Consider the following 13,359-nt stretch of genomic DNA (forward strand, 5'->3'; position numbering starts at 1 on the left):
TTTCCTATAGTCACTTGTTTTTCCTTCTCTCTCTCAAACTCTCACATTATCCATGATCTTCCCTTCTCTCTTTTTTTTTTTCTATAATTGCAAGAACAGTGACAGTAAATACTCTCCATTCCAAATCCCAACCCTAATCTTCTCTCTCTCTCTCTCTCTCTCTCTCTCTCTCACACACACACACACGATCAACAAAGCCTTGGCAGATTCACAAGGTATATCCTTTATAACATCTTGCTCTCTCCAAACGTTTCTCTTACATGGAATTTTTCCTTGACAAGGATGAACAAATTCCGCAACCCAGAAGTCTCCACATATTGAAAATGAATGCCACTCGAAGTCTGGAACAGTGTAATCGTACAATTTAATTTTGCATTCCCAACTACATTCCGTAATGTCATCAACAATGGTGGTTCCTTGTGGACAATGCCCTATTTGTCTCTCCCTAAACTTCGTCCGTATTAGGTACAAAATTTTTCCTTGCCTTGTAAAATTTGAAATTATTCTGTTCATTAATATAATTTGCATTATAGTAACTGTTCTTCCCTTCTCTTTCCAGATAATTAGATGAATGCCTCCACTACTTCAGTGCTTCAGTTCTATGGGATTAGAAGGCAATGGAGGCAATTATTAAGTGAAAGATCATTACCTCACCCAAACATTTTTATTTAGACATTTAAAATATTCACGGTTTGGAGTGTATATGCAAGAGCTGCTTTAGTGGGTTCATAGTGAATTTTATATCTTCAAGCCTACCAAGGGGATGTCACCAATCCTTGTTCTAACACCACTATTCGTTCTTGAGAAATCAGAAGGTTTCTGGTTCAAATTTGTATTCATATATTTATAGATATGCAACTTTGTGTGACTATTTCTTATAAGCATCTGCGTTCAAATTTCATTACAATTTGTTAGTAGTGTTTGATAGTGTATAGGACAATCAATCTTGTCAGTTGTTAGGATAACCTGCTTGAGTTATTTTAGCTTAATATAATCTATTGTACAGAGGGACCAAAGAGAAGTGTGTGACTCTGTGGAGTACATTCTCTATTTGGTAAACTTCAGGGTTGTGAAATTGAATGGCTTCCAATGCAGCTTTTCTTACAATCCGAAAACCGGGTAAGGCTTCAGTTTGTTGTGTTGCTAATCTGTGCTTGAGAATGTGGTAATTATATTAGGAAAATTTACTGCATTTTGTATTGTCAATTACAACTAAGCATGTGCTTGTTCATCACCATTTGCTTTTAGATATTTGTACCATGGTTATCATTATTCAATGGATTTGGGTTAAGACTGGTGTTTACTATGAGGATATTCCCAACATTTTAAGCTTTTGAAGGTTAACCTCAAAGATGTATCACCTCCCCCCCCCCCCCCCCCCCTTCTTTCAAAGTAAGTATATTTAAACAACCTTGATATTTTCAAATACTCTAACTACTTATAATTTAGAGAAATGAGTTGAAAAATCCCATTGTTGCCACATTGTTGCCAAAAGAGGAGGTGCCACTCTGGAATCTTTTTTGAAGCATAACACCCATTAGTACTTTAGTTAGTTTTCCTAACATATATACTTTGTGATTAATTTTTATCCCAATGCCCTACATTTCAAAGGTTCTTTGAATCTCTAAAGCACTTTCTAGGAAAAATCAAGTGTAAGGGGTCTAGAGGTTGCCAATCCCTATGCCTCGTAATTGATGATCTTGGGTTTAGGATTCTATTCTTAATATAACGAGTTCTTGGTTTGATACGAACCATGTATCCTGTTCCATCCACCAAGATTTTTTTTTTTTTTTTTTTTTTTTTTTTGCATTGGGATTTTATGGACTGATTCTTTGGCTAGCAAGCACGCAAATTTGAAATCTCTTAACATATTGCCCCATGTTCACATTTGGGGAAACAATGCCTACACAATATAGACTCCATTTGTATTGATCTACATGAGAGTTTGTAGGCACCATGTTATTATTTTTGGCATTTTTGAAAAGAAGGATTTTTTTTGTGTGTGTCTCCATAATAGCCATATTGGACACCTTAAAAATGTCACATTATAATGCTTTGAAATGCCTATAGAGTTTTACATATAATAGACAATAGGAATTTGCTAATCTATCTGAGTGCCACTTTCTAGAAACGTAGATTGGCAAAATATCAAAATATCATAAAAGACATACCGTGGATTTCAGCGTTTCCAGAAGACATGTTATTTATTTATTAATGGAATGATTTACCTAAGGTGTTGGAGAAGCTAGCCATCTGCTTGAAGCAAAGTGCGTGCCAAAGAGTTAATTAACTTCTAAATGAGCTTCTTGGAACTATATATTTTTTCTATATATTATTTAATTATATTGTTTTTATTTCTTGATCTGCATTTTTCATACAAATTAGAGCAATGTGAATTTCAGAACATTGGTATGTTCTTCACATATCTGCTATTAATTCATGATATATAGCAGATGCTGCCCTTTTGTCTCAGCCTCATGCTGTACCAATAGTTGACTCCAAAGGGAGGGTTCTCTTTTTGTTGATTTAGGCAAACAACTAGTATAATCTTTTGGATTTTTACATGGTCGGATGATTCTCTGTTTCAATATTTTGAATAAGTTTCAAACTATAGAATATAATATTCTGTGAACTTGAGGCACCCTCAAGGAGACTCAAAAGTGATAGCTGCTCATTTAAAAGATTAATATTTCAAGGTGTTCTATTTGTATACAGTTCCAACCTTTCAATCAAAGATTGTCAACCTCAAGATCATAAAAGCTAATAATTATTGTTTTAGGCCTTGACATTAAGAGCTCTAAGTCAGGTTGTATGATGTATATTGTTCAATACTTCTACCTTAGAATAAATGTGCAATATTTCATATCACACTCCTTATTGCAAAATAATCATTAAGTCTCTCTCTCTCTTATTCATATACGCACACACACTCAACACAACATAAGACCACCGGTGCATTTGGACATACAATCCAAAATAGAAAAGAAAAAGTGAATCATAACTAAAATTTGAAATAATTGAAAATATGATGAAGGTGCTATTTTTGTTCACATAAATCTACACACATTAAAAAAAATGTTTCACCACACGTGCATTTGAACGTGTGCTTTTATTAGTATATATATTTATTTATTTTTTTTTTTTTTGGGTAAGTCTCAATGAGTCTCAACGGTAATATTTAGTTCAAAAGGTAATATGGTCATTTCGATTTCAGAGTTTCTGAGTTTAAGAGAAGGAAATTGGGTTATTGATGTTTAACTTAAATCTTCATATTAAGGCGTCACCGTAAATTTTTCTTCAAATTGTTATTTGTTGTCTGGCCGAGATGGCGGCACACGTTCGGATTTGATGATTTATTTATTATTTATTTGGTTAGAGTTCGGATTCGATTCGCAGTCTCTTTTTGCCACCTGTGGTCGTCAAACGAACCGGGAATTTAATCACCGCCACCAAACGTAGAGAATCAGTTCTACCAGCAGGTCTTTTGTTTGTCCTCGTTGGTCTTCTTCTCCTCCTTTCATCTTCGTCGTGTCGTTCATCTTGCTTCCTCTCTCCGCGCTCAAGGTATTATTCTTTATTTTTATGTTCCATTACTGATTACTTGTGCGATATCATTCTGGTTTGCGAGGACATGAATTTGTTGGCAGAATTATCACTATTTGCTTTTTTCTAGGGTTTTTGCCCTTTCTAGATTGCTTGGAGTTGTCTTTTTTTAATTAATGGATGACTTTGTTTTGTATTTCATTGTTCGGAAGCTTGAGAGTACTAGACTTTGCGCTTCAATGTAGTTTTGTCTCAGTAATTTTGGAAGGAATGAGGAAACAGGAAGAGCGATAGATTCTGTGGCCAGGGAGTCCACAAATTCCATTTGTAATCGGATCAATAATACCTGCTGTCTATCTATTTAGGCTACATATTAGTTCGGTATAATGAGAGGTGTATAACCGTTAATTGGAATACAAATTATGTGCTTATCTTATACTTACTTTGAAGTAAATTTGTAAATTCTGACTCTCTTGAAGTTAGCTATTTCTAGAATTGTCAGATTGCAGCGCCTTCAAAGTGTTTTATTACTTTAGTACCCTCCCTTAAGAAAGGGTAAAATGATCTGTTGCTCAATTGATTTGGAAGATTCAAATCTCTGATTTACTATCTATTGGATTCTGTAATTGATTTAGTTTCTCTAAAATGATTCAGTTTTTCCAGTCCTTCACCCTTTCATTTTATGGAGTTGGAAAAGTTCATACTACTCCTATGCGAAACATTTTTTATTGTTACCATCTTCTTTTTAGTATCATATTGGGTCTTGTTGGATTATGTGTTCTATTCATCCGGCAACCAGTTGATTTATCCACATGTTGAAAATTTCTTATTTCTTCCCAATTTTGGTGATTATTCCTCATGATGTGAAGCAGGATGTATGAATAAGGAAAAAATAACCATAATCAACTGATAATAATCTGACAAATTTGAGGACATAGACCAGAAAACCAAGATATTTTCAGCAGATTTGGGATGCTATCTCCTTTGACATCCGGGGCAAACTTTATCTTTCTGTTTGTTCTGCGTGGATACCTAGAAATAGGCATGTCGTTCTCTCTTGGGACCTCCCTGTCCAGTTGCACTTCGCAGATAGAAGCACCCGGTGACGGTGGTTGCTGTATAGTGGTTTTTCCATATTCTATTTTCCTTCTCCCCCTTTGGGGAGCTTTATATGTATTCATTTGGGCTCATTGAATATAAGTTTTTACCCAACACGCCCCCCCACCCCCCCCCCAAAAAAAAAAAATTTCTGACACTCGGAAGATGTGAGTCAGTAATACCTTTTTTCTTTTTTCTATAATTTTTGGTGGTCTGCTATACCAAAACTATTTCATTAATAATGTAAACCAAATGTCAACAACCGATACAGAGCATTACCTTGTGGTTCATCTACTTTTTTCATAAAAGATTCACCCATTCTGTCTTTCCAAACTCAACAAAAAGCTATAATTTGAGCAGCATTTTGCAACTTTTAGGGACTGACCACAAGTTCGGAGGCGGGTCCGTAAGAAATTTTCACAATGAAACTGAAAAACCACATTGTGGAAATAGGTAAGCTACCGTCACCTCTCTTCGTCCTCTACCATGTTGATATATATTGTTGTTCCCCTTACTTAGCAGCTTGAGCTTTGGGATGAATGGTTGTAACATGATATCAGAGCAGGGAGGCCAAGTGTTTGATCCCTAGGAAATGCAACAGGGTTTCCTGGCACATTCTCTCCTCGGTGCCCCATGATGATGTTTCCGCATGCGTGCATGTCACGTGTAGGGCTGTGTGTGTACAAGTTTGCACATGCTAGGGGGTGTTGATATACATTGTTGTTGCCCTTAACAGCTTGAGCTTTTTGGATAAGTGGTTGTAACACCATGCACATATAACATTGATTAGACAATCTAATTTCTCTCTTGCTGTTGCAGATCAGAGAGATGGATCTACTAGTGGTGGGTTTAATTTAAAGATCAAACGAAAATATTCTGATCTAATGGCTGATGCGTAATAGTTCTGACAATCTAGATAGGGGGCAATAGAAGGAAGAAGAGAGAGAAAAGAGGACAGAAGACAAAACTGTGGGGGTAATGAGAGAAGAGAGGAGAACGTAGGGGAGAGTAGGGAGAGGCAACATCCTAAAAAAAAAAAAAAATCAAATATAATCCATTCCATTCCAAAAATTCATAAATTTGTGTAAGATTATTACCATATTCACAAAGACCAAATACTCAAACATAAACTATCCCACACAATCATATACCCAAGAAACAACTATCCCATCAAGTTACTCAAACATAAACTGACTTAAACTAACCAAATACTTGATATAGAAGACTCCTGACTAACTATATAAGATATAAAGTACTTAAAAGGACTCTAGCTTGACTACTTAACAGCACAAGGGACCCACACAATCATATCCATGTACTTTATCCCTTATTCAGAACTATGACCCCAAATATGGGCTTATACAATAGGCTCATTAGATCAATAAATCCAAAAATAAAAGCCCAAGGCCCACAGAACCCAACCATGGGCCAAAATAAAGTCTTCTGAGCCTCGACCCAAAACTAGAACCGTAATCGTTCTTCTGCATTACTTCCTCAGCTAGCCTGAAGGTAACATTTCTCTCTTGACAATATCAACACAAAACATCCACCCTAAAGGGTGCCCTTTTTACCCAAAAACTTCACCCTTTCTTGATCAATAACCAACCCATTAAACAGTGTCACGAGTCATGACAAGATCTTACACCTCACCTTCCCCCCCCCCCCCCCCCCCCCCCCAAAAAAAAAAATCCTGTTAATCTATCCTTCAAAAATTTAACACCAGCCATATCTGTGTTTATCACAAATTTGGAATCATTATATGAAAATCATGTAATCCTCCAAGTCCCAGTCATAATGTTTTCTTTTAGCGAGTGACCTTGGAGTTCGGTCTGACCCTAACATTAACAGAAAAGGTCTAACATAGCATATAATCTAGCAGAGAGCATGCTAGATATCTATTAGTGTCATCTGAAAAAAAAAATTTTTGCTATAAATAATCTCTGCATTTATGGAATTGCAAACAAATCCAGGAAAAGTAAGGCAAAAAAGGGGGCCAAGTGGGTTTTGTTTTTTATTTAACTTTTTACAAATTATTAATGATGAGGAATGCTTCCCATAACATCATGCTGCTTTTCTAGTTAACTGTTGGTACCTCCTTTGGTTCATTGATAAATGTTGTAGCATGTCTGGAGTCAGTAGCTATGATTATCTTGTCTATGCTATTGTCAATAGCAGCCTTCAATGCCATTTCTATGGAATTGAGCTTGTTTAGTGCAGGTTTCTGATCAGAACTCACATACTTTGGGGTTTTGAGGACCCCGCCAAACTCTCCACCATACTTGTCAAGGCTTCGCCTAGGCATCCAGGCGGCTTTACCTGGACTGGAGCCTTGGTCGCCTAGGAGATGGCTTAGGGGCCTTGCTGGTGTCGCCTTAATTCCCCGCCCCCCTTAACTGCCTTGTTTTGCTAGGCACTGTGACAACTATGCCCTCAACAGAGTTTATTTAGGTGTTTGTCAGTGTTTAGCATCCGGTCTTCTTATAGAGTAGGCACATACTTGCAAGTAATGATCAGTAGCTATGATGATCTTGTGTATCTTATTATCAATAGCAGCCTTCAATGCCTTGTCTATGGCATTAAGCTTGTTTTGGGCTGGTTGCTGATCAGAACTTACGTACCTTGCGTATTTATGACCATGCCAAACCCTCCACAGAGTTTATTTAGGGGTTTGTCTATGTTTAGCATCCAGTTTACTTATATAGGAGAAAGATACTTGCAAGTACTGATTTTTCATAGGAAGGACTTTAATGCCCCTCAAATACACATTTAAAAGTTGTAGTTTTACCTAAGTGGTGCATAGCATGAAGTTTTGTAGTTGTTTACAAGTAAGATGCAGCTGCCCTTGGTTATGTTGTGTGCTTGGATTTTGATAACAGACGTTTTTATTGGTTTTGTTATATGAAACATATGAAACATATGTTTCAGTAGTAACTAACCAAGTAGAAATGGAACTGCAATTCTTAATGAATTGCTGACTTATTGTGGTGCATGTTTTAGTTGGAAACTTAGAATAATCATCATTTTTCCTTTGCAGGTGGCCTTCTCTATGGTGAGTGTGTTTTTACTGGTATTTGCTTTCGGTTGTTGTGGTTGATGGTATTTTCATACATTGAAATACTAAGTAGTGTTTAGTCTTAAGGGTGATGAAGTTTTTCATTTGCTTATATGCATGTACTGGATATAGTTTTTGGTGATTAAGATGTTGCCAGTGACCTTTTCCTCACTAATTCTTGTTTTGTTTGATCAGATGAAAGAATGAGACAGTTCTGGGAAATCATTCCAGTCTCTGTTTAAAATATTTTTGCAGTATCCTCCTTCACCTATCAGCTTATGTGAATCGGTAGGTCTATCATCCATAGGGGACTGAATCCTGTGGGACATTATGCATGTCTGTTCCCGTGGCCTTTGCTGAAAATGCAGAAAGGGGACTCTCTTGTGCAGAACGAACAAGATCTCTTGATGCTATTTCATTTAGTAGCACAGAACGCCTAGTAGCTAATGGGCAAGCTTCTCATGCATCTTTTGAAACCTCTGGATTTAGAGTTGATGAGCTCTTTCTTCCTGATGGAGAATCCTATTCTGGGTCATTACTTGGTAACATGCCAGAAGGTTCGGGGAAATATGTATGGTCAGATGGTTGTGTATATGAGGGTGAGTGGAGAAGGGGGATGAGGAATGGGAGTGGGAAAAACCAATGGCCTTCTGGAGCAGTTTATGAGGGTGCATTTTTTGGTGGCTATATGCATGGTACAGGGACATATATTGGACCTGATAAAGCAATCTACAAGGGGCGCTGGCGGTTGAATCTCAAACATGGGTTGGGGTTCCAAACGTATCCCAGTGGAGATGTCTTTGAAGGATTCTGGATTCAGGGAGTTACTGAAGGGCTTGGTAAGTATTCCTGGGCTAGTGGAAATGTTTACTTGGGAAACATGAAAGGAGGGAAAATGTCTGGAAAAGGAACTCTTACATGGACAAATGGGGACTCATTCGAAGGAAGTTGGTTGGATGGAATGATGCATGGATTTGGAGTTTACACCTGGAAAGATGGTGGCTGCTATGTAGGAACTTGGACCAGGGGTTTAAAGGATGGCAAAGGAGCATTTTATCCGGAAGGCAGCAAGTTTCCAGCTGTGCAAGAGCTTTATCTCAATGCTCTAAGAAAGCGAGGGCTGTTGCCAGATTTCAGAAAGCATAACAATGGTTCACACATCTGTCATGCTTCTTCAGTGGATTTTGGCGATTTTAAAGTTGGTGAGAAACAGGTTTCATTTCGAGGTTCGTCTGATAAGCTTCCCAAAGGAAACCTGCAAAATTTGGATCAATCTCGATCTAAGAATGTTTCTTTGCAAAGACGCTGGAGCCTTGAGGTATCCATTGAAAAAGTAATTGGACATGATTTATCACTGAGTTCAGGAGAATCTGGTTTAGAAGGTGATGAAAAGGAGACTGACACAAATCCTCCAATACTGGAACGAGAATATATGCAAGGTGTTCTGATCAGTGAAGTTGTATTTAACAATTGTTCTTCATCACCATCCAGAAGAGCAAGAAGGAGACAGAAGAAACTTGCCAAGGAGGTGAAAAAACCTGGTAAAACTATTATGAAGGGTCATAGAAGTTATGACTTAATGCTCAGCTTGCAGGTTGGAATCAGGTATATTCCTTTATTGACCGTTTGTAGTTCTTATATTTTTCATTTGAATTCTACTTTTTTTTCATTTGTTTGGAACTTTGGATGAGCAACATGCAACTTGTATCCCTTACAAAGTATCAATCTATATATGTGGCACCCTTATAAATGTACTTTTGATGCATAAATAATGTATGTAAAACTGGACTTGACACCTCAATGGTGTGATAATTCCTGGAGGGCTATAACCCAATCTATTTGCAGTGATCCCATGTATCTGCTTAAATCTTGAGCAACATTTTAGAAAGGTAGATTAAAGAGAAGGCTTGTTCTTTTGGTAGGAGCTCCTTGTAACCACTTGCTTCTTTGTGGCTTGCTCCTGGTTACACGTAGCCACACCTAACCTGTGTAACAGATCAGCCATGGGGAGACTCGAGCTGGAGACGTCTGTTAACACACAACGCCTTTGCACTAGTGGAGCTACACCCGGGGTGTTGCTGTGTATACTGTTTTTGAGCTACATATCGGAGGTCTTGAGTTAATTATTCCTTTGTATGGCACTATCATCACTTGGCTTCGCCTGATCCAATTTACTTTGGTTGATTGGCTGTTTACCACAGTTGCTACTTGTAGCTAGCTATCTATTTGTGTTACGCACTTAGAATCTTGAGATATTTATTTCTGTGTGCTCTATCATCTCCTTGTTTTGCTTGGTTATGCACCTTATAGTGCATAGTTGTCAGTGTCAAGTGACCCAAGGCATTGGAAGGGGCCTGGACGCAAGGCTGCACCAACTAGGCAACCAAGGTGCCTAGACGCCTAGCTTTTGCCTAAGCGACTCCTTGACAACTATGCCTGAGTGTTAAGCCTTGGATTACCTCTTCCATAAACTGTGAGACACAGCCCATGATTCCTATCAGGGTGAAGGTCTTGATTATCTTCTTCCTTGTTGCTCATCAATCCATCCATTTACACGAACTGAATTCACTCAGTTGAAGCATTGTAGTATCATGTCTCTAATCTTGTGCTTAGTGTGTACTAGGACACTTATTTGACAACCAAATCAGACCCAAGACTGCACGATTTTATAAACTAGATAACAACCAATAATCACCCAAAATTAGGCAGCAAACAACATCAACATTCAACACAGATTAGACGGCAATTCTGGGCCGAAAACTTCAATCAGCCAGAATAGGAATAATTACAACAACTAACAGATCCATGGTCAGAATACACTATAAATGGGATCGAGTCTTCCACACAGCTAGGGTAACACTCGACCAGAAGCTTAAAGCCATCAGATGGCTAGAAGATTAGAACAGTACAAGTCGGTGGAAGAGAAACAGAGATTCAGAACCCAGAATAATTCTGCAGAAAGTTCAGATTACTTACTAGGGAAATTAAAGAAGATATCCACAATAAGAGAAACCAGAAAATAATAGCAGCCCACTCGGACTTCTCGCCGCAGAGTGTCGATTGGATCACACACCAATCCATAGGCCTTGATCAAACACAAGGAACAGCCAGGGTTACCCAGCGGCAGCAACAAGAGTTGTTTTTTTTCTTATTAGTCAAAATCGTGGTTCATAAAAGAGCCATATCCTTTATTTATAATGATGGGGAGGGTTTACAAGTAATAGTAACTTAGAGTTACTAAATATGAGTTACTAAAAATTGATTACAAGCAGTTACTAAAAACAGGAAATTAGAATCTAATGAAAATAGAAACTAGTCTAGACAGAAATGAGAAACTAACAATACTTGAAATTAAAAACTAATTTAGGACTTCAAAATAGAAACTAAATAACTAATTAGTAACCCCATCAGCAGCCCAAACCGTGGGCTGACTTGGACCAGATCTGGGTCGACCCAGTCAGCCACTTGGGTCGACCTTGGTCTTGGTTCTCCTTGTGTAAACCCTTGTTGGAACTGCATCAGAGAGAACCTGGTCTCTTACTACCTTTTTTAAACTTGTTTTACCCATTTCACCCATCGAGAACCTGGTCTCTTACTACCTTTTTTAAACTTGTTTTACCCGTTTCACCCATCGAAAGAGATCATTTTCTGTTCCTTCTTAGTGGTTATTTCCTGGTCGTTGTTATGTATGTTTTGGCATGTATCTTATTGCAGAGATTACATAAAATCACTAACCTATTCACCAATTTGAATGTGATTCTTGATCTCATTGTATTTTTTTTTTTCTCCTTAATAAATTTACACTGAACAATTTTCGTATATGATTAGGTATACTGCTGGGAAAATAACACCAATACAAAGACGAGAAGTTCGGGAATCAGACTTTGGTCCCCGAGCAAGCTTTTGGATGAATTTCCCCAGTGAAGGGTCACAATTGACACCCCCTCACCGATCAGAAGATTTTAAGTGGAAGGACTACTGTCCAATGGTTTTTAGGTTGGTAGTTCATATCCATTCTGTGGAAATTGAGGAAATTCTGATGTATCATACTTAAAAACATTTATTGCATTTATTTATCCTACTTGAATTGTTCTCAATAAAATCAGATTTTGGTTCTATACACCCAGTGTTGCTTCTTTACAAGAGAAATCATTGTTCTATATATGAAGGTTGTACAGTTAAACAATACTCTCACAAATATATACAAAAACATCAACAAACTCAGCCTTATCCCAACTTAATGGGGTCGGCTACATGGATCCAAACAAAAGTAGAGAAAACTGAGGTCTAAACAAAAAAGGGGAGTGAAGAGATTGGATCTCTCACAAATATATGCTTCCTTTAATTTGCTGAGAGTTGATTCTTGAAATGACTCTTGTTTGAAAATTTTAATTTTTCTTATCAGTCTCTACTTGTGAATCTTGAGCCGTTCAATGTATCAAACCTGGGCACATCAGAAGCTTGTGCCATCTTACCAAAATATAATATATATAGATGTATGTATTGGTGTTCTTTGTCAGTCTGGCATAAATTATTATTTTGTTTCCAGACTTAATACTATGGCATCATGGTTGTTATTTTCCTCACAATAGGTCCATATGCTCTCTTGGCAGAAACTTAAGGGAGATGTTCAAGATTGATGCTGCAGACTACATGATGTCCATTTGTGGGAATGATGCTCTTAGAGAGCTCTCATCTCCTGGGAAAAGTGGTAGTGTATTTTTCCTCTCTCAGGATGACCGGTTTATGATTAAGACCCTCCGAAAATCTGAAGTGAAGGTGTGTATCTTCCGAACTTATATATTATACAAATGCAATTGCCTTGAAACATCAAAAAATTTGAACGATATGATGGCAATTTAATAGCTCCTAACTTTAATTTTATATTATAAAAAGTTCAATTCATCTCAAATTGAGTAGGTGGAAATAATCAGGTTAGATTCTGTCTTTCGTATTGTTTGTGACTCTGTGTGCATATTGATGTACTGTGTGTGTGGAGTACAGGACTACATGACCCTATTTGTGAGATGGATGTCAGGGAAGGCTTATCATTCATCTGTAAGCGAGAGATTCTACTACAATATAAAAGAGCAGCCCAGTGCATTAGGCTCCCGCTCCTGCAGGGCCTGGGAGGGGCAAATGTATGCAGCCTTACCCCTTGCTTTGTAGGAGAGGATGGTTTCAAGTTTCGAACCTGTGACCAGTATTTTGCAATAGTGCAACTTAACCTTTGCGCCACAGGCTTGCCCAAATCAATTTGTAGACAAAAGGTTGTAAAATAATTGGCTTTGTTTCGAAATTGCAAAACAATTTAGACATTATGACATTATCTTGCTGTCTGTAGCCTACTTCCATAGGCCAATTCTCCACATGTATGATGGATATAGTAACTGAAAATTATTAACTAAATGTTGCCTTCTATTTAATTTGTGAAACTTTTGATAAAATTAGTATAGATCCAATATAGGATTCACACAGTATCTTGGGTTGTACTACAACTGGTCTGGCATGATTGTAGTAGGATCAGCTATCACTTGAATGTGCCCCACTTTAAGAGATAATCGTTGACCTCTTGCCAATTGATTCTGAGTAGCTTTATTGAGATCAGAAGCGAATTGTGCAAAGGCTTCTAACTCTGCAAATTGAGCTAGTTCCAATTTTAATTT

General features: G+C 37.6%; 1 protein-coding gene across 6 annotated transcripts in view; it reads left to right on the forward strand.

The window, feature by feature from the left end:
- Window positions 1-3,300: 3,300 nt before the first annotated feature.
- LOC122081891 (phosphatidylinositol 4-phosphate 5-kinase 9-like) overlaps window positions 3,301-13,359 on the forward strand; it is a 15,189-nt gene continuing 5,130 nt past the window's right edge. Inside the window, exons 1-5 of one of the 6 annotated variants that reach the window (XM_042649272.1) lie at window positions 3,304-3,564; window positions 5,019-5,094; window positions 7,889-9,298; window positions 11,522-11,689; window positions 12,286-12,472. In XM_042649272.1, coding sequence (XP_042505206.1) covers window positions 8,028-9,298; window positions 11,522-11,689; window positions 12,286-12,472 — 1,626 coding nt within the window. In that variant the 5' untranslated portion in view covers window positions 3,304-3,564; window positions 5,019-5,094; window positions 7,889-8,027. Of the gene's footprint in view, window positions 3,565-5,018; window positions 5,095-7,675; window positions 7,691-7,888; window positions 9,299-11,521; window positions 11,690-12,285; window positions 12,473-13,359 lie in introns of all 6 variants that reach the window. The other 5 variants (XM_042649273.1, XM_042649275.1, XM_042649271.1 and 2 more) reach the window with 5 other exon arrangements.

The sequence above is a fragment of the Macadamia integrifolia genome, chromosome 6 (genome assembly GCF_013358625.1).
Source record: "Macadamia integrifolia cultivar HAES 741 chromosome 6, SCU_Mint_v3, whole genome shotgun sequence".
In the NCBI taxonomy this organism is placed as follows: Eukaryota; Viridiplantae; Streptophyta; class Magnoliopsida; order Proteales; family Proteaceae; genus Macadamia; species Macadamia integrifolia.